General features: G+C 35.6%; 1 protein-coding gene across 2 annotated transcripts in view; it reads right to left on the bottom strand.

Annotated features, from left to right (window-relative positions):
- Positions 1-241: 241 nt before the first annotated feature.
- Positions 242-22,281, bottom strand: part of GLIPR1L1 (GLIPR1 like 1) — a 38,183-nt gene continuing 16,143 nt past the window's right edge. Inside the window, exons 2-6 of one of the 2 annotated variants that reach the window (XM_006044378.4) lie at positions 21,120-21,365; positions 17,837-17,937; positions 11,712-11,797; positions 630-656; positions 242-542 (exon numbers count right to left, since the gene is read on the bottom strand). In XM_006044378.4, the coding sequence (XP_006044440.3) occupies positions 454-542; positions 630-656; positions 11,712-11,797; positions 17,837-17,937; positions 21,120-21,365 (549 nt within the window). In that variant the 3' untranslated portion in view covers positions 242-453. The remainder of the gene's footprint in view (positions 543-629; positions 657-11,711; positions 11,798-17,836; positions 17,938-21,119; positions 21,366-22,281) is intronic. The other variant, XM_025284440.2, reaches the window with a different exon arrangement.

Raw genomic sequence — 22,281 nt, forward strand, 5'->3', positions numbered from 1 at the left:
TTTTAAGTTTAACTGTTCTCATCAATTTCCCCAACTATTGACTATGACCATAATATAACATTACAGGCTATTTGAAACTTTCCTTAATAACATTTTGTTTCTGAATAATGTTGAGGGAACTCTTAAAGAGAACTACTGGCATTTAAGGAAAATACCTAATATCTGAAATGTTTAATTCTTTAAGTGTACTCTAACTAAAATGACAATCTAGAATATTAGAGAACAAGACTCTTGATACATGCAAAATAAATTTTAATCACTTAAGTTTTGCCTTTTTTTTTTATTGCTACCCTTCTATATTATAGTACATCTTTTGACTTAAAAACACATCAAATTTAGATAACAGGTAAAGCATTTAGAAGCCTTAGTAATTAAACAGATAAGAGTTACATTTAACCATAATCTATTTCTTTATTGTCATGTTGGAGAATTTCTCTTGTACATCAAAGACAATTAAAATCTTGTCAGAAGAACAGAAATTAGGTACAATGGATTACATGCTATCAGCTGACGTGTCCCTGATGGGTTCCAATTTGGATATCCTGTCAATAAAAACAACATTTAAGAGCTCATTTTAGTTTCAAGGAAAGGAAGTAATTGAATAAATACTGAAAGATTTTGATACATACTTTGAGATTTATCACGTTCTTTATTACCTAAAATAGAAAAAAAATTATACATTAAACTCATTCATTTGCTTTTCTGGCTTTTTGAATAAGATAGTCAACTTAGAAAATTTAGCTTGTTTTTTTTTTTAATTTAAGAAAACTGAAGCCTCCTTTGCAAATCCCATAGTACTTAAAAATCTGTATGATGCTCCCTGCCAAAGATGTCATGTCAACAAATATTTCAAGAACATCTCACATATTGAAGGCAAAAGGCCTGAAACAGACAAAACTATATACAGTAGTGAACTTTATTTTTGACACTGCCATATCCATTTAAAGTCCCTGAAAAATACCATATTTCCTTCATATTGAAGATTTGGATATGAGGATTCTGCAGTTTATTATGAGTTTGTTTATTTCATTTATTTTTATTCATTTATTCATGTTTGTGTGTCTACTATGTATTAAGCATGATTCTAGGCTTTGGATATAATGGTTATTAGGAAAAAGTAAAGTTCTTTTCCTTATAGAAGCATCAGGGGAGAAACTCTATCTTCAACTTTAAAATGGAATAAATGAATATAGGAGATTAAAATATACCATCAGAGAAAGTGATTAGTATGATAAAAAGAGTCAAGAGATAGAAAATAATGAGGAACTTAATTATGGTCATAGCTAAAATTTATTGAGAGACTACTTTATTTTGGGAAGATCCCCTGGAGGAGGGCATGGCAACCTGCTCCAGTGTTCTTGCCTGGAGAATCCCATGGACAGAGCAGCCTGACTGGCCACAGTCCAGAGGGTCACAAAGAGTTGGACATGACTGAAGCAATATAGCATGCATGCGCTTTATTTTGGTCCCAAATCACTCTGTATGGTTTATCATATTTAATCCTCTTAGTCACCTCCTGGGTTAAGCCATCTGATTCCAAGGCCTATTCATTTAATCATTATGCTGTATATCTGCCCCTCAAAAAGGAAGTAAAAAAGATAGAAGTTGACTTTCTATAGAAATTGATGAATAAAAATCAAAAGTCATAGGACTTAATAAGTGGAACACAACAGATATAGTAGTGTTAAAAATAGAATGCCATTAAAACTTGGATAAAACAAAAATTTGTGAATCCCCTCAAAACCTGAGTATCATAAAATATTTAAAGAAGTTAAGTTAGTAAACATCTGTAAACACACACACACCACAACAAAATAGTTTTACAGAAACTTTCTCCCAAACATTCAAAAAATAATGAGAATCTTACACAAACTGCAACCAAAATATTATCAGGAGTATTGTTCCCAACTTTCACTTCTTTTATGAGGCTACTACAAACATGAAGTCCAAATCATATGAGGATATATGGAGATGGGAAATTATAGGCCAGTCATAAGTCTGAAATTAAATCCAAAAATTATAAGTAAAATGTTAACAAGAATTTAGCCTTCTATAAGGGAAACTTGGGAGCTCCCTAATAGCTCAGTTGGTAAAGAATCTGCTTGCAATGCAGGAGACCCCGGTTCTATTCCTGGGTTGGGAAGATCTGCTGGAGAAGGGATAGGTTACCTACTCCAGTGTTCTTGGGCTTCCCTTGTGGCTCAGCTGGTAAGAATCTGCCTGCAATGAGGGAGACCTGGGTTCGATCCTGGGGTTGGGATGATCCCCTGGAGAAGGGAAAGGCTACCCACTCCAGTATTCTGGCCTAGAGAATTCCACGGACTGTATAGTCCATGGGGTCACAAAGAATCGGATATGGCTGAGCAACTTTCACTTTCAAGGGAAACATCATGACTAAGTTGGATTTATCATTGGAATGAAAGCATAGTTTAAAATTGGATTCCTGACCTATCACTTAACTCCCAGAATCTCTATGAAAACATAAATTTCACTAGTTAAGTTGTATTTATTAACAGATACACAGCTTTTTGTCTGTCAATCACAGTTCAAAAAAAGGTTTAAAAATAACAAAAAGAGAATAAACAAAATGGAAACAGGTTGCAAAATATGATAAAAGATAAGATTATAAAAATTTTTAAAAAGCATATACCTACCTCTTTACAATAACTTGAAAATATTAGTAAAATGGGTCAATTAAAACATAACATTATCCAAAGAGGAATTTGAAGCACATGTAATTTTTCTTTAAGTTACAAAATATTATGTCCAAAAGTTTCCAAAAAGAAAATAAATCATTTGACATAGTTTATAACGTTAAGATATTAAAGGAAAAACATTTGGGATCATTTCAAGAGATGCAGAGAAAAAAATCTGGTAAAATTTAGCATTTATTCAAGATAAAAGCTCACAGTAAAATGAGAAAAATAAAAACTTGTATGATCTAAAATGAGGACTAATTAAAAACAATCTCAAATAAATATGCCCCCTGGAGAAGAAAATGGCAACTCACTACAATATTCTTGCCTGAAGAGTTCCATGGACAGAGGAGCCTTTTGGGCTATAGTCCATGGGGTCGCAAGGAATTGGACAAGACTGAGCGACTGACCCTTTCACCTTTTCATCAAAGCAAATATGCATAATTTAAACATTGTTTTTAAAGTGTGGAATAAGAGAATGGTGCTACTGTTACAGCTTATGTGTGACAATGCACTGGAGAATTCACTGTTAACATTGTTACGGTATATAACTGATGTAAAGATTAGAAGAACAAAGCTTGCATTTTTTACAGACAACATGATTGTCATTATGGAAAATCCAAGAGAATCAACTTATTTGAAATAATAATGAGATTCAGTAAGATTCCTGGATAGTACACTAATAATAGAAAATATATTTCTATGAATCAGCAAAAAATCAATTAGGAAATATAACTTAAAAATCAATACGATGGTGTGATCACTCACCTAGAGCCAGACATCCTGGAATGTGAAGTCAAGTGGGCTTTAATAGCATCACTACAAACACAGCTACTGGAGATGATAGAATTGCAGTTGAGCTATTTCAAATCCTAAAAGATGATGCTGTGAAAGTGCTGCACTCAATATGTCAGTAAATTTGGAAAACTCAGCAGTGGCCACAGGACTGGAAAGGGTCAGTTTTCATTCCAGTCCCTAAGAAAAGCAATGCCAAATGAATGGTCAAACTACTGCACAATTGTACTCATCTCACACGCTAGTAAAGTAATGCTCAAAATTCTCCAAGCCAGGCTTCAATAGAACGTGAACTATGAATTTCCAGATGTTCAAGCTGGATTTAGAAAAGGCAGAGGAACCAGAGATCAAATTGCCAATATCTGCTGGATCATGGGAAAAGCAAGAGAGTTCCAGAAAAACATCTATTTCTGCTTTATTGACTATGCCAAAGCCTTTGACTGTGTGGATCACAACAAACTGTGGAAAATTCTTCAAGAGATGGGAATACCAGACCACCTGACCAGCCTCTTGAGAAATCTGTATGCAGGTCAGGAAGCAACAGTTAGAACTGGACATGGAACAACAGACTGGTTCCAAATTGGGAAAAGAGTATATCAAGGCTATATATTGTCACCCTGCTTATTTACATATGTTTATTTACATATTTATTAATATATGCAGAGTACATCATGAGAAACACTGGGCTGGAGGAAGCACAAGCTGGAATCAAGATTGCCAGGAGAAATATCAATAACCTCAGATATGCAGATGACACCACCCTTACAGCAGAAAGCGAAGAAGAACTAAAGAGCCTCTTGATGAAGGTGAAAGAGGAGAGTGCAAAGTTGGCTTAAAGCTCAACATTCAGAAAACGAAGATCATGGCATCCAGTCCCATCACTTCATGGCAAATAGATGGGGAAATAGTGGAAACGGTGGCAGACTTTATTTTGGAGGGCTCCAAAATCACTGCAAATGTTGACTGTAGCAATGAAATTAAAAGATGCTCCTTGGAAGGAAAGTTATGACCAACCTAGACAGCAGATTAAAAAGCAGAGACGTCACTTTTTCAACAAAGGTCCGTCTAGTCAAGGCTATGGTTTTTCCAGTAGTCATGTATGAATGTAAAAGTTGGACTATAAAGAAAGCTGAGCACCGAAGAATTGATGCTTTTGAACTGTGGTGTTTGAGAAGACTCTTGAGAGTCCCATGGACTGCAAGGAGATCTAACCAGTCCATCCTAAAGGAGATCAGTCCTGGGTGCTCATTGGAAATACTGATGCAAAGGCTGAAACTCCAATACTTTGGCCACCTCATGCGAAGAGCTGACTCATTTGAAAAGACCCTGATGCTGGGAAGGACTGTAGATGAGGGGACAGGGGACAGCAGAGGATGAGATTGTTGGATGGCATCACTCACTCAATGGACATGAGTTTGAGTAAACTCTGGGAATTGGTGATGGACAGGGAGGCCTGGCGCGCTGCAGTCCATGGGGTCCCAAAGAGTCGGACATGACGGAGCGACTGAACTGAACTAAACTTAAAAATTCCATTTATAATATCAACACATATAGAACACCAAGCAATCTAATTTGAGATGTAAGACCTTACTGAGAAAATTTCAAAGTGTAAAAGATATATAAATGAAAGTGAAAGTGAAAGTTGCTCAGTCATGTCTGACTTTTTGTGACCCCATGGACTGTAGACCATCAGACTTCTCTGTCCAAAAATTCTCCAGGCAAGAATACTGGAGTGGGTTGCCATTCTCTTCTTCAGGCCATCTTCCTGACCCAGGGATTAAACCCAGGTCTCCTGCATTGCAGGCAGAATTGTTTATGTGTGAGCCACTAGGGAAGCCTAAAAGAGATATATAAAAAGACCCAAATAAACAGTCTTTATTAATTGAAAAGTTCAACGATGTAAAGTTACTTCTTCATTCAATTTATCTATAAACTCAAAGTAACTCTATTCAGAATTTCAAGGTCGTCTGTAGAATTGATAAGCTTATCCTAACATTAATTTCCAAGAGCAAAGGGCCAGGAATAGGCAAATGATTTTTGAACAATTTGGAAATGGAATGAGTTGGGGGAATACCTCCTACCAAGTCTTAAAGCTTATTTATTGTAGCCTTGGTAGCTTTTAAGGTGCTATCTTGGAGACCCACAGAATACAGCTGTCTAAATCTCCAGGATGAAATCATTTGTGATGGACAAAATCTCTCATCAAGCATAAAATATAAATAAAATTATCTTTTACTATTGTTATTTTATTATTATTAGAAAAACAATGTGTAAGAGCATGAGACATTTGCAAAAGGAAAAAAGACCAAAAGGTCCAGATTTCAGAACAGAAGATCCGTAAAGAGGAGGGTTGATGTTATGAAGGATGCTCTTTTCTTGGGGCCATTTGTTGATTCTGGGCCCAGGCCTAGGGCTGAAAAAGTGGGCTTTGTCCAGGAAGAAGTCACTTCTTGGTCAACAGAGAAACCAGCACAGCGTGTATTGTCCTTAAAGAACTAGAGATATAAAATTGGAGAATTGAGTAGTTCAAGATCCAGGTGGGAGGTAGAGGTGGAGGAAATAAGCCCAAGACATGCCCATTTTGTAACTTTGTGAGAGGTAAGGGGCTAAAAACCTAGGCTAAAAGCCTTTGGAAATCATAGTAGATATTTCAGTAATTTCTGTGTGTTAAAGCAATGGAAAAACAGTGGGGGAAAAAAAAGCAGTAAGAATTGAAATTCAAAAACCACTAGGTAAAGGCAACAGTGAACAGAGCCGTCTCCCATTGCAAAGCCTTGGAAGTCTCTATTCTTGGAACAGAGCAAACAGAGGTAGACCACGCCTTAGGTAAATTCTAAACCAGCTTTGACCAAGTTGTGTTTGGATTAAGAGGAACCACCCTAACTCTATCTGTTCAGTAGAGGAAAAGATAGAACTCTCCTTTTTTTGTTTCACACCATATTATTAGGTATTTAACTTATTAGGCACATCAAGTGTTTCCACAATGTACTGCTGTGGAACAAACTTCCAAAACGTAATATCTTAAAATGGTTAGCAAATACTATTATTTCTCACAATTACCTGGGTTAGCAGATTATACTAGGGAATTTCTCTCTTATATTTAGTGTCATCGGGGTTCAAGGATGTGGCTGCATTTAGCTATTGCTTGCATTTGGGGTTGAAACAGAAAGATGCCCTCTCCTCATCCAGGACCTGACCTCTTCAGTGGGAAAGCATGGATTTTTAGATATGTTGGATAGCTTTCAAAAGAGCAAAAGCCAAAGCTGCCAGTTTTCTTAAAGGTGTGGCCCAGAAATGGCTCAACATCAAGTCCTTATTCAAGGAGAGGAGAAATAGTCTGGGCTTCTTGATGGGAGGAGTGGTGTGCATGGACAGCAGGGAGGAATCATTTACAGCCATATTTAGGGACATCAAGAAACAGAGCATGTTACCAAAACGAAGAGAAAAAACTATCTTGAAACTAGAAACAGACTCACAGGTGATCTGGATGCTGGGGTTTTTAAATAGGGAATTTGAGTGTGTAATAATGGAGCTGACTGTGCCAAAAGGGGACTAACCAAAGATACTGTAGAAGAGAAAGGCAAGAGCCAGATCACACTTGGGTTTGTTGGCCTCAATGCATAGAATCTGATTTTCCTTTAGTTGCAAAAAGAAGCAATTGAAGAATTTTTAAAAAGTGATTTTATCTGATATTTTCTTTTGTTTTCTGTCCCCCACCCCCAGGGGGGAGTGAAACAACTTGGAATAGAGTAGGAAGAGAAGTGGGGAGGCTGCACTAGTTCAGGCAAGAAATGGCAGTAATCTAGATCCTGGTAAGGAAGGGAAAGTGAAAGAAAAAGACGGTATCACTTTATCTTTGTATGCTGTAGACTAGAAAACTTAGCAGTTTACAAATATGAACCACTTTGAATGAAATCTCATTTTAGAGAGACCATGCTTTCAATGTAGTCCTATTTTTTTTCTTTTTAAATTGGAGTATAGTTGCTTTCCTAGCATCAGTCTTTTCCAGTGGGTCAGCTCTTTGCATCAGGTGGCCAAAGTATTAGAGGTTCAGCTTCAGCATCAGTTCTTCCAATGAATATTTAGGGTTGATTCCTTTAGAATTGAATGGTTTGCTCCTGCAGTCCAAGAGACTCTCAAGAATCTTCTCCATTGTTGTGCAGAAGCTTTTAATTTTAATTAAGTCCCATTTGTTTATTTTTCCTTTTATTTCCAATATTCTGGGAGGTGGGTCATAGAGGATCCTGCTGTGATTTATGTCGGAGAGTGTTTTGCCTATGTTCTCCTCTAAGAGTTTTATAGTTTCTGGTCTTATGTTTAGATCTTTAATCCATTTTGAGTTTATTTTTGTGTATGGTGTTAGAAAGTGTTCTAGTTTCATTCTTTTACAAGTGACTGACCAGCTTTCCCAGCACCACTTGTTAAAGAGATTGTCTTTTCTCCATTGTATATTCTGGCCTCCTTTGTCAAAGATAAGGTGTCCATAGTTGCGTGGATTTATCTCTGGGCTTTCTATTTTGTTCCATTGATCTATATTTCTGTCTTTGTGCCAGTACCATACTGTCTTGATGACTTTGGCTTTGTAGTAGAGCCTGAAGTCAGGCAGGCTGATTTCCCCAGTTCCATTCTTCTTTCTCAAGATTGCTTTGGCTATTCGAAGTTTTTTGTATTTCCATACAAACTGTGAAATTATTTGTTCTAGCTCTGTGAAAAATACCATTGGTAAAATTAAAAGCTTCTGCACAAGAAAGGAAACTATAAGCAAGGTGAAAAGACAGCCTTCAGAGTGGGAGAAAATAATAGCAAATGAAGCAACTGACAGAGGACTAATCTCAAAAACATACAAGCAACTCCTGCAGCTCAATACAAGAAAAATAAACGACCCAATCAAAAAATGGGCCAAAGAACTAAATAGACATTTCTCCAAAGAAGACATACAGATGGCTAACAAACACATGAAAAGATGCTCAACATCACTCATTATCAGAGAAATGCAACTCAAAACCACAATGAGGTACCATTTCACACCAGTCAGAATGGCTGCGATCCAAAAGCCTACAAGCAATAAATGCTGGAGAGGATGTGGAGAAAAGGGAACCCTCTTACACTGTTGGTGGGAATGCAAACTAGTACAGCCACTATGGAGAACAGTGTGGAGATTCCTTAAAAAACTGGAAATAGAACTGCCTTATGACCTAGCAATCCCACTGCTGGGCATACACACCAAGGACACCAGAATTGAAAGAGACATATGTACCCCAGTGTTCATCGCAGCACTGTTTATAATAGCCAGGACATGGAAGCAACCTAGATGTTCATCAGCAGATGAATGGATAAGAAAGCTGTGGTACATATACACAATGGAGTATTATTACTCAGCCATTAAAAAGAATGCATTTGAATCAGTTCTAATGAGGTGGATGAAACTGGAGCCTATTATACAGAGTGAAGTAAGCCAGAAAGAAAAACACCAATACAGTATACTAATGCATATATATGGAATTTAGAAAGATGGTAACAATAACCCTGTATACAAGACAGCAAAAGAGACACAGATGCATAGAACAGTCTTTTAGACTCTGTGGGAGAGGGAGAGGGTGGGAAGATTTGGGAGAATGGCATTGAAACATGTATAATATCATACATGAAATGAGTCACCAGTCCAGGTTTGATGCATGATACTGGATGCTTGGGGCTGGTGCATTGGGACGACCCAGAGGGATGGTATGGGGAGGTATGGGGAGGGAGGAGGGAGGAGGGTTCAGGATGGGGAACACATGTATACCTGTGGCGGATTCATTTTGATATATAGCAAAACCAATACAATATTGTAAAGTTAAAAAATAAAATTAAATTAAAAAAAATAAAAAGAATACATTTGAATCAGTTCTAATGAGGTGGATGAAACTGCAGCCTATTATACAGAGTGAAGTAAGCCAGAAAGAAAAACACCAATACAGTATACTAACGCATATATATGGAATTTAGAAAGATGGTAATGATAACCCTGTATGCGAGACAGCAAAAGAGACACAGATGTATAGAACAATCTTTTGTACTCTGTGGGAGAGGGAGAGGGTGGGATGATTTGGGGGAATGACACTGAAACATGTACAATATCATATAAGAAAGAAATCACCAGTCCTGGTTCCATACAGGATGCTTGGGGCTGGTGCACTGGGATGACCCAGAGGGATGGTACGGGGAGGGAGGTGGGAGGGGGGTTCAGGATGGGGAACACGTGTATACCCATAGCAGATTCATGTTGATGTATGGCAGAACCAATACAATATTGTCAAGTAAAAAAAAAAATATATATATATATAATATATATATACACACACACAAAATAAATAAATAAATAAAAGATTGGAAAATGTAAAAAAAAAAAACAAAAAAAAGTCCATTCTGCCTTGAAAAAAAAAAGAAAAAAATTTTAAAAATTAAAAAAAAAAAAGAATCTTCTCCAGCACCACAATTCAAAAGCATCAATTCTTCAGTGCTCAGCTTTCTTTATTGTGCAACTCTCACATCTGTACATGACTACTGGAAAAAACCATAGCTTTGACTAGATGGAGCTTCATCGGCAAAGTGATGTCTCTGCTTTTAATATGCTGTCTAGGTTTGTCATTGCTTTCCTTCCAAGGAGCAAGCATCTTTAATTTCATGGCTGCAGTCACTGTCCATAGTGATTTTGGAGGTAAAGAATCCACCTGCCAATGCAGGGGAAGGAGGCAGCAGAGGATGGCGGTTAGATAGTATCACCAACTCAGTGGACATGAATCCGAGCAAACTCTGGGAGATAGTGGAGGAGAGAGGAGCCTGGAGTGCTACAGTCCATGGGTTCGCAAAGAGTTGAATAAGATGTAGGGGCAAACAACAGCATAGTTGCTTTACGATGTTGTCGTAGTTTCTGCCATACAGCAAGGTGAGTCAGCTGTATGTTTACATATATCTTCTTTTGGATTTCCTTCCCATTCAGGTCGCCAAAGAGCACTGAGTAGATACCCCGTGCTGTACAGTAGTTTCTCATGCGTTAGCTATTTTGCACACGGTGTCAATAGAGTGTATATGTCAATCCCAATCTCCCAATTCCTCCCACCACTGCCCCTTTCCCCCTTGGTGTCCATACACTTGTTCTCTACATCTGTGTCTCTATTTCTGCTTTGCAAATAAGATCATCTATGAAAATAAAAATAAACAAATGGTACCTAATTAAACAAAAGGCTTTTGCACAGCAAAGGAAACTATACACAAGACGAGAAGACAACCCTCAGAATGAAAGAAAATATTTGCAAATGAAGCAACTGATAAGGTATTAATCTCTGAAATATACAAACAGCTCAATATCACAAACCCCAAACAATTTTTTTACTTGCAGTATGACATGAATATGGAATCATACATAGCTCATAATTGGAAAGATTGATGAGCTATTTCAATGCGAATACACCTAGATAACCACAGCATAGGTCCAGAAAGTCCTCTGGTATACTTTTCTAGTGACTAACTCCTCTTTCCTCTCCAAAGGTAACCACTATCCTGACTCTAAATGTAGATTCGTTTTGTACGGTTTTGAACTTTATAGAAATGGAATAATTTAACATGCATTTTTGTGTCTGTCTTCTTTTGTGGCATCACGTCTTTTACAGTTTTTAAATTATCTCTTCTCTTCACCCCCTTCACTCTGTTCTCAAACAGGAATTAATGCTTATCCTTAAAAAGTAACTTTGTACTGGGAACTTGTCTGCTCTGAGAATCAAAAATTTATATTAAAATAAGTCTTTGCCCCGAGAACCAAAAGACTGATGAAGGAAGAAAAACATGTTGGCTGTAAATCACAATTAGTTTGGACATTGATTCAGGTATTACTTCTGAGTGAGTCACTATTTAATAATAACTAGTAAAAGGAGGTAAAAGGGAAGCAAACACAACTAAGAACAATATGCCAGTCGATAGCATTTTGGGTGTAGCAGCATACGATCTGTTATACCTTACTCCTTCCAGTCTTTTAGACTGAGAGAAAATAATCAGTGACAAAGGGAGGGATCATCTGGAATGAAATAGGATCATTTATGACAAATGCTTTGTATCATCAAACAGCAGCAATCAAATTTTATCTTCTAACATTGAGCCTCCAAATTTAAAATTATAATGAATTTCTGGGAACTTTGTTTTCCAAAGAAAATGCCCTGATTATTTTGTTTGCTGTTTTCTTACGGCAGAGTTTGTTTTCGCAAGTATCTCCTTGACACATAGAGCAGGGTGTTCCATTCGTGTAAGGGGACATATTTGGATAGTTTCCTCTGTAAAAAAAGAGACACAGTGATTAGCTAAATAGTTATTAATGTCTCTAATTTTGTTTATGCATTTATGCAAGTTGTTTTGGTCTCTAACCATGAATGTTGACAAGGAAAATAACAATGTAGGTCCCAATTTTGTACTTTTTTCTTTACAAAAGAAACTATAAACTATTAAAGTAACTATTAAAATTATTCTTTGGAGGGTGTCCCCAATCCTTCTAGCAGTTATATTCTTGAATATTCTCTAGGACACAAGTTAAATGTGAATGTAATATAATTATGTATGTGACAGCCACAGAGATTTTGCTATAAACACTAATTATGTCTTGATTTTTTAATGGAATAAGGAAGTTTGAATTGCTCATGAAAACATATGTTTTATAGTTTAATTTAAAAGCGCAATATTATAGTATTTTGAGATACACCAGGAAGATTTGGCAGTTATGTTGCCTAATTTTCAGTAATATAAGCTGAAACATGCTAACAAGGATCTCTTTTTTTCTTTTCCCACTTCCATGTTTGTGGAAGACTTTAGAAAGTGTTACTTATCTAGAGTACACAAAGAAAAACATAAGAACATGAATTGTATTCTTTTAAAGAATATGCCGCAATTTATTTATTCATTCAACTGTTGATGGACATCGGGTTGTCCCAGTTTTGGGATATTACTAATAAAGTTACTATGAATATTTTGATCATTCAGACATGTCTTTATATGGACATACATTTTCTTGGATTTATACCTAGGAATGGAATGAATAGATCACACAGTAGGTGCATATTTAACTTTTAAAGAAACTGGGACAATGTTTTTTACAAAACAGTTGTAGCACTTTATATTTCCACCAGCAGTGTGTGAGAATAACAAATGTTTAGCCATTCTATTATTGTGTAGTGGTATTCACTGTGGTTTTAATTTTGTATTTCCCTAATGATTATTGATTTTTTAGCATTTTTTTCATGTGTTTATTTGCCATCTGTGGATCTTATTAATCTTTTGTCCATTTTTCTATTGAGCTTTTGGTTTTTCTAGCTTTTAAATCTTTTTTAAAAAATTAATTTATTATTTTAATTGGAGGCTAGTTACTTTACAATATTATAGTGGTTTTTGCCATACATTGACTTGAATCAGCCATGGGTATACATGTGTTCCCCATCCTGAGCCCTCCTCCCACCTCCCTCCCCATCCCATCCCTCAAGAGTCATCCCAGTGCACCAGCCCTGAGCGCCCTGTCTCATGCATCGGACCTGGACTGGTGATCTATTTCACATATGATAATATACATGTTTCAATGCTATTCTCTCAAATCATCCCACCCTCACCTCCTCCCACAGAGTCCAAAAGTCTGTCTTTATATCTGTGTCTCTTTTGCTGTCTTGTATATAGGGTCATTGTTACCATCTTTCTAAATTCCATATATATGCGTTAGTATACTGTATTGGTGTTTTTCTTTCTGGCTTACTTCACTCTGTATAATCGGCTCCAGTTTCATCCACCTCATTAGAACTGATTCAAATGCATTCTTTTTAATGGCTGAGTAATATTCCATTGTGTATATGTACCAAAGCTTTCTTATCCATTCGTCCGCTGATGGACATCTAGGTTGCTTCCATGTCCTAGCTATTGTAAACAGTGCTGTGATGAACATTGGGGTACACATGTTTCTTTCAACTCTGGTTTCCTCGGTGTGTATGCCCAGCAGTAGGTTTACTGGGTCATATGGCAGTTCTATTTCCAGTTTTTTAAGGAATCTCCACACTGTTCCCCATAGTGGCTGTACCAGTTTGCATTCCCACAATGTAAGAGAGTTCCCTTTTCTCCTCTCTAGCATTTACTGTTTGTAGACTTTTTGATAGCAACCATTCTGACTGGTGTGAGATGGTTCTAGGTATTAAATCTTAAGAGTTCTTCCTACATACTTCGTACAAGGTCTTTGTTTCACAAAGACTTTCTTCCAGTCTGTGGCTTGTCTTTTCATTTTCTGACCACTATGTTTGAATAGTGGTCGTTTTTAATTTTAGTGACATTCAAATTACCAAGTTATTCTTTTATGGATCACGCTTTTTATGTGGTAGCTAAAAAATCTTTGGCTATCTGAAGGTCAAAAAGGTTTTATGTTTTTTTCAAAAAGTTTCAGTTTTTGCCTTACAATTGGATCTATGATCCATTTTTAATTAATTTTTGTAGATAGTATGTTTTGTAAATCCAAGTTTACTTTTGTTTTTTATATGTAAGTGACAGAGCACCAGTTATTGAAAAATCTTTCTTATGTTGCATTGCCTTGTACATTTTAGAAAAGTCAGTTGAACATATGTGGTCAACCATGTGTCGGGTTATTTTTGGGCTCTATATCCTATTGCACTGATCTATTTGTCTAACTTTACATCAATATAACTATATCATGATTTTAATAATTCATGAAAACAATAGTGTTACCTACTTCAGATTTGTTCTAGTTATTTTAACTATTCTAAGTCCTTTGTATTGCCTTATGAATTTTATGATCTGTCAGTTTCTACTACAAAAGCCTGTGGGATTTTTATTGGAATTTTACTGAATGCATAGTTCAATTCAGTGAAAAATTACATCTTTACAATCTTGAGTCTTTTAACCCATTAATTAGGTATAGTGCTCTAGTTATTGTCTTTGTTGTTAATTATTTCTCTCATTACTATTACATAATTTTTAGTATATTAGTTTTTCATGTCTTCTGCCAGATTTATCCCTAAATAATTCATATTTTTGATGCTGTTATAAATGGTATTGTTATTTTAATTCAATTTATGATTGTTCATTGCCAGTATGCACATGTAATTGTTTTGCATATTGATCTTGTACACTGAAAAATTGCTAAACTTACTTATTAGTTGTAGAAGAGTTTTTATAGATTCCACTGAATTTTATATATAGAACTAGAGACCAAGAAGTGAGTAAAGAATGGTCATATCTGGCTTGTGGTCTGATTTTGTGCAGTCAGTGAACTAAGAATTGTTTTTTTTTTTAAATTATTTTTATTTTAAGGGGTTATTTAATTCAAAACAGAACAAAGATGAATATGTAGCAGAATGTATGTGTCATGCAAAGCCTAATATATTTACTGTCTAGTACTTTACAGAAAAAATTTTTTATTACTGGTATAATGTTACATATAGGCTTTTCACAGATAAACTTTATTAGATTTCAGACGTTCCCTTGTATTTTTAATTTACCAAGAACTTTCATTAAGAATGAATGTTTGACTTTTTCTCAGTCTATTGAGATCATATAATCTTTATTTATAGGTTGATTAATATGGTGAATTACACTGATTTTAGAATATTAAAACAGCCCTAAATTACTGGAACAAACTCCCTTTGGATAAGATGTATGATGCTTTTATTATATTGGGTTCAGCTGCTAAATTTTGTTTAGAATCTTTGTACCTATGTTCATAAGAGATATTGAATAAGATCTAAATAGGTATATCTCCAATGAAGAATGCAGATGACCAACAGGAATGTGAAAAGATGCTTAACATTGCTAATTATTAGAGAAATGCAAATCAAAACTGCAATGAAGTATCACTTCACACCAGTCAGAATGGCTATCATCAAAAATCTGCAAACAATAGATGCTGGAGAGGGTGAGGAGAAAAGGGAATCTTCCTACAATGTTGGTGGGAGCAAAAATTGGTACAACCACTAAAGACAGCAGCACAGAAGTTCCTTAGAAAACTAGAAACAGAGCTATCATATGATCCTACAATCCCACTACTGGGCATATACCTATATTCAAAAAGATAAGTGCCCTGCAGTGATTTTTGCAGCACTATTTACAATAGCCAAGACATGGAAGCAATGTAAATGTCCATCAACAGATGCATGGATAAAGAAGATATAATCTATATCTATATCTATCTATTAATGTCTGTCTATCTATATATCTGAATCACTTTGAGGGGCAACTGAAACTAACAGAACATTGTAAATCAGCTAGACTTCAATAAAAAATTAAATTACTTCTGTACAGATTAGAAAAAAAGAGAGATTGCTCTGTAGTTTTCACTTTATTTCTCCTTTGTAATTTGTGTCTCTTGAAGGACTATTGTTAGCTATAAAATCTGCAATATCTGATATTAACATAGATCCCGCTAACTTTCTTTCTATGAATGTTAGCATAGTAAAACTTTTCCCATTCTTTTACTTTTAATCTACTTGTGTCTTTTAAATATACTTCTTGTAGGCAGAATGTAATTGGTTCTTGATTTTTTATCCCATCATCCAGTCTTTTTCTTTTTATTTGGGTATTTGTATTTACATTTGATGTGATTATTAACATAGATTTAAGGCTATCAGATCTTATTTATTCTATTTGTCTCATCTGTCCTTTGTTCTTTTTTTTTTTTTTTTCTTTTTCTGCTTTCCTTTGGATTAATGGAATTTTTTTTTAGATTCAATTTTACCTGCTTTGTTGGCTTATTTGATTTTACTTTTGGTTTGTTATGTGACTAGCTACTTTAGGGTTTATAGTATGCATCTTTTACTTATCACAGTCAAGTTAATTCCTCTTAACAATGAGTAGAAGAACCTTAAGGGAATTCACATCTATTTTTTCCTCTCAGCCTTTATGCCATCATTATCACAGATTTTAACTTTACCTATGTTATAATCTTCACAATACATTTCAATTATCTTTGGTTAAATAATTATCTTTTGAAAGGCAAAAATAAGGAGAAAACATCCTATGTATTTACCTATATAGTTACCATTTCCAGTGGTTCAAACATCTTTATATCACTTTTATTTTTGAAAAAATATTTTCACAGAATATAGTGTCCTTAGACAACAGGTTGTTTTTTGTTTTTTTTTTTTTTTCTTTCAGTATTTAAAGATATTTCTGTCTTCCCTCTTGCATTGTTTCCAGTGAGAAATCTGGAAATCCTTAGCTTTGCTCATCTGTATGTAACACATCTTTATTTTCTGATTGCTTTTAAGATTGTCTCTTTATTATTGGCTTTGAAAGGTTTCATTAGAAGGTGAATTGGTATAGTTTACTTCACCTTTCTTGTGATTGGGGCTTGCTAGATTTCTTGGTTCTGTGAGTTTCTAATTTTCCTTAAGTATGCAAAGTTTTGGGCCATATTTCTTCAAATATTTTTCTGTCCCTTCCTCATTCAGGAAATCAATTCCCTCTAAAGTTATGTCACAGCTAACTGATGCTCTTTTATATCACTTTTTTTTTTTGCTTTTTTGATTCTTTTTTCCCTCTGTGTATCCTGCCTTGGGTGGTAAAAATAAGTGTTCTACAATTTCTCTGGTATTTATAAAAATTGTACTCTACCCGAAACTTTTAGGCCATCTATTTGTCATTCTTGTTTTTACTTGTTACTGAGAGGGAATGGAAGAAAATACAGAAAGAGGTATACACATTTGTGCCTCTCCATGGCAACTTTCACAAATATCATGTCCTTTTTGCCAAACCTGTATATTTATTCTTAGCCTATATTTTAATCTTTTCTGCATTTTATTTTTACATTTTGTTAAAGAGTTGGATTATTAACCGACTTAATCTTATTCCTTGTACAGATATGCTGAATTTGAGGTCCAGAATTTTATTTTTGGATACTCCCATTAGGCTTTTGTTTTATTTTATTTAGATATGCAATTTCCAGCAAGGCAGCCAAAATTTTATGGTACTCTTTTCTTAGAAGAATGTGCCTATCACTCTCAATCATTTAAATCATTTACTCATTCAAGTTATATTAGCATCTGCCAACCTATTTTGTGTTCAGTATTTAAATATTACTGTGGCAATGTATTTTATAATATCTATTTTCTTACTTAAGAAATGATCTCCATCATTTCCTCTCTCAAGATTAAATCATTCATGATCAGCATAATTTTTCACACATTCTCTTTTATCTCTTTCTTTCGATTAGAATTATAGAAGGAGACTCTGCTTATGAAAAATATACTTGTGTCTTTCATATAGCATCATACTTTTGGAAACAATCATTTAACATATATTTCAACTTAAAATATTTTTAAAGCAAAATAACTTACGCAGGTGCATAGTTACATACAAGTAGTGCACTGTCAGGGCTCCCAAGATTTGGACAAACTGCAGCTGCACAACCAACTTTATATGAATAGGCCCAGACTACCTATAAAGAAAGGAGTTTTAAAATAAAATACGCAAAACGACGCTACACAATCAGCACATTATGGGAACAGGCGTAATTTTTGCCATGCTACAAAAAAATGAATATACTTAAATATTTATTGTCTGTTTTTTCTTAATTTCTAAGATTCAATTTAATTTGTTAAAGCTGCATTCCTCACTGACTGTTTTCATAAATCAAAAAGTGTCATGGCTCACTGATCCAGGATCGCCCAAAGCAGATGATCCTCCTTCTTATGCATCGTCAGAAGGTCAATGGTAGCCTAGCTGCTACATCATAATGCCTATGTTCATTCACTTCACCTCATCACATGATATGCATTTTATCATCTCACATCATCACAAGAGGAAGAAAGGTTAAGTACAGTATAATAAGATATTTTGAAAGAAAGTGAGGTCACATTCAGGTAACCTTTATTAAAGGATATTGTTATAATTGTTCTAATTTTTTAATAGTTATTGTTACTCTCTTGCATGCATGTGTGCTAAGTCACTTCAGTAGTGACTCTTTGGACTGCAGCCTGCCATGCGATTTCCCGGGCAAGAATCCTGGAGTGGGTTGCCATGCCCTCCTCCAGGGATCTTCCTGACCCAGAGATTGAACCCACGTTTCTTACATCTCCTGCATTGGCAGGTGTGTTATCACTAGTGCCACCTGGGAAGCCCATTGCTAATTTCTTACTGTGCTTAATTTATACATTAAACTCCACCATAGGTATATATGTGTAGGAAAAACATAGTAGGGTTTGATACTATCTGAAGTTTCAGGCATTTACTGTGTCCTTTACAGATAAGTGGGATGAACTATTGCATTGAATTCTGCTTCTTAGCAGGATACCTGACATTTGAGTCCATTATCTCAGTTTTCCCATCAGAAGCCAAACCACATTCTTTGCAAACAACATCGATCCTGAGAAGAATTTCTGCTCTTAAACAGTATTCTGTTATTGGACAAAGAGTGATTAGAAGGGAGGCAGGAAACTACTAATTTCTCTGTTCTGTGCACCTCTGAGAAAAATGACTTGTTTTAAGACACTATATGTTCATTCAACTTGAGAAGATGAGTCAGTTTGGAGAATAAAGTTGGCTTTTTCTGTTGCCTATAGGGGCCTTTCTAAGAGTTCAGTGCCATGTCTAGGATTAGTTTAGCTAAAAAGTGACTTCCTCTTCTCATCAAAAACTCTCACCCAAAATTACCAAAAGAATTGGAAAATGATAGGAAATAATGTTCTTCAAGATACTGAACATCAGGCAACAATGAGTGATGCCCCTGAGAGTTGGAGGGAAAAGACGTCTCAGCTTATTGTACTGAGTGAGTTTCCAGGCTGTGGCTGGGGGTTAGGGTGGTGGAGAAGCCAGGAGAAGCTTGACTGAGTCACAGAGTTGAACGACAGAGCTGAGTGTCTGGGGAGACCAACAAGCAGGAGTCCAGGAGGGGTGAGAATCGTCTAGTGACACAACTGTGGAGGTCTGTAGGGGGTCCTCACCATCAGTTCATCAGAGCACTAATCACAGCACGCATGTGAAAAAACCACCCCTGGCCTGGAAAGGCATTGCCTATAAAAACTAGAGGGAGGGATGCAGAAGCTTACACAGGGCCAGCAATTGGAATAGTGGGCCAGTTCCCACTAGTAAGACTGGAAAATTTCATAATTTCTGGGGCCATCCAGTAGAGTGTACAGAAGAAACCTACCTCACTGATGAGAGAGAATTAGCTCAAGACTAACTACTGCTTTAATTCTATCTAACACGTTTCAAAAGCAGAAACCAAAAGGGACAGACAAATTCCAAATAACTATATCCCAGAAGACAGTTAAGAATACTTCTAGGTATATAAATAAATTCAGCATTCAACATTTACAAACTTGGCAAGATTTACAAACTTGGGAATATACCCAGCATGAAAAGAAGCAGGAAAATTTAACCAATAATGAGGAAGGAAAGTCAGTCAACTGTGGGAAAACTTCAACTGGCCTTCTACATGGGCAACTGGGCTCTGGGAAGAGAAGAGTGAAAGATAGATGGACGTAGTTTTAAAAGAATGACTACAAATGGAATATTACTCATAAAACAGTGAATTTGAGTCAACTGTATATTAGCACATATATATGTAATCTAGAAACATGGTGCTCATGCCATTTGCAGGGCAGCAATAGAGATGCAGGCATACAGGACAGACTTGCGGACACAGCAGGAAAAGGAGAGGGTGGGACGGATTGAGAGAGCAGCATTGAAACATGCTGCTGCTGCTGCTAAGTTGCATCAGTCGTGTCCAACTCTGTGTGACCCCATAGACGGCTGCCCACCAGGCTCCCCTGTCCCTGGGATTCTCCAGGCAAGAACCCTGGAGTGGGTTGCCATTTCCTTCTCCAATACATGAAAGTGAAAAGGGAAAGTGAAGTCGCTCAGTCATGTCCGACTCTTCGCGACCCCATGGACTGTAGCCCAGCAGGCTCCTCCGTCCATGGGATTTTCCAGGCAAGAATACTGGAGTGGGGTGCCATTGCCTTCTCCGAGCATTGAAACATATGCACTAGCATATGTAAAATAGATAGTAGGAAGTTTTGTGTAACACAGGGACCTCACCCCGGTGTACCGTGACAACACAGAGGAGTAGGGTGGGGATTGGGGTAGGAGGGAGGATCAAAGGGAAGGCAATTATGCAGACTTATGGCTGATCTATGTTGCACAATGAGACCAACACAACACTGTAAAGCAATTATCCTCCAATTAAAAGATAAATTTAAAAAATGGCTAACATTTTTCCAAATGTAATTTAAACTATAAACCTATACTGCCAAGAAGCTCAGTAAACTGCAGCACAAGGAACATGAAGAAAACTGAAAATTTTTGAATTTGCTTGAGACTTGTAATAAAGGAAAAAATTTAAGGCAGCCTGGGAAACCAAGACACATTACATACAGAGGAATAAATAAAAGAATTACAGTAGATTTCTTGTTGGAAACAGTGCAAGTGACATGATAATGGAGTAATATTATTAAAGAAAAAAAACTTATTACATAAAATTCTATTCCCAGTAAAAATATCTTCCAAATGAAGGTAAATTTTCCAGATATTTAAGAGAAACTCTAAAGAAAGTGCTAAAAATTTGTCTTATGATTAAAATATGCATATGTAAGAATTAATAAAATCTGAGATATTTACCTGTGTATAATGGCCACAAATTTGGGAACATGATCTTGTATTAAAATCATAAAATTTTCTTTCATCATACCACATATTAATAGCATATTTTGCTGTAGATATGGTTAATGGACCAAGCCAGAGATTTTCTCCAGCATATTGAAAAGTTGGATGGCATTTAAATGATTTTGATGAACAGGAATTGTGGTTGAATTTGCACTTTTTTGCCCATGCTTCAGCAGTCTTAGCTAAAGCTTCATCCCAACTCTGAAAGAGAAAAATAATTTACATTGAACTGTGTAGATCTGTCTGGGTTAAAGTTATTCTAATGACTATAATAAATTAAATTTTATGTAATTGTTTTTACTGAAACAGAGTTTTTAGTATTTATTAGGTTCACAATTATTTCTATTTGGTTCTGTTTCAGAAGCAATTATTTAGTACCCACTGTATGTCAGTTCATTTTTGTACTTGCACCTAGCAGATGGCCTAGTCCAGTGAGACACTCAAAAAATGCAACTGAATGTGATTTAAAGAAGTTGGAGTTCACAGTCTAGTAATTGAAGAAGGTTACACAGACATATCATAAGTAAACCATGAGAATACATAATTAAAAAGAGAAAAAGTCTCTTAGCACACTAAGAATAGAATTTCCTTAATTTGATCAAGAGTATCTACAAAAGAAAACCAAAATCCTACAATAAGCATTAATATATAGTGGCAAAATATTGAAAGCTTTCCTTTAAGATTGAGAATGAAATACAATGTCTCATTATATCTGCTTAAAATTGTTCTGGGTTTAGGCAGTGTAATAAAAAGGGGGAGATATAAATATATAAGACAAGACATAAAGTGTATAATGATTGGATTTTTGCATTATTTACAGATGGCATGCCTGGGTACATAGAAAATTCAAATGAATATAGAAACAAACTTATAAGTAGTAAATTTGTCAAAGTTGTCAGATACCAGGAGGAGGAATAGATACAAAATTGTATTTTCATATACACTCCAGAATCCAATAGCTTCAAAAATATCAAATATATATAATTAAATCTAATAAATAATATAAAGAATTATCTACAAACTGAAAACTACAAAACATTACTAAGAGAAATATTAATAGACAAATAAGTGGAGAGATATTAAATATTCATGGGCTGGAAGATTCCATACATACTTA

This window comes from Bubalus bubalis, chromosome 4 (genome assembly GCF_019923935.1).
Source record: "Bubalus bubalis isolate 160015118507 breed Murrah chromosome 4, NDDB_SH_1, whole genome shotgun sequence".
Lineage (NCBI taxonomy): Eukaryota > Metazoa > Chordata > Mammalia > Artiodactyla > Bovidae > Bubalus > Bubalus bubalis.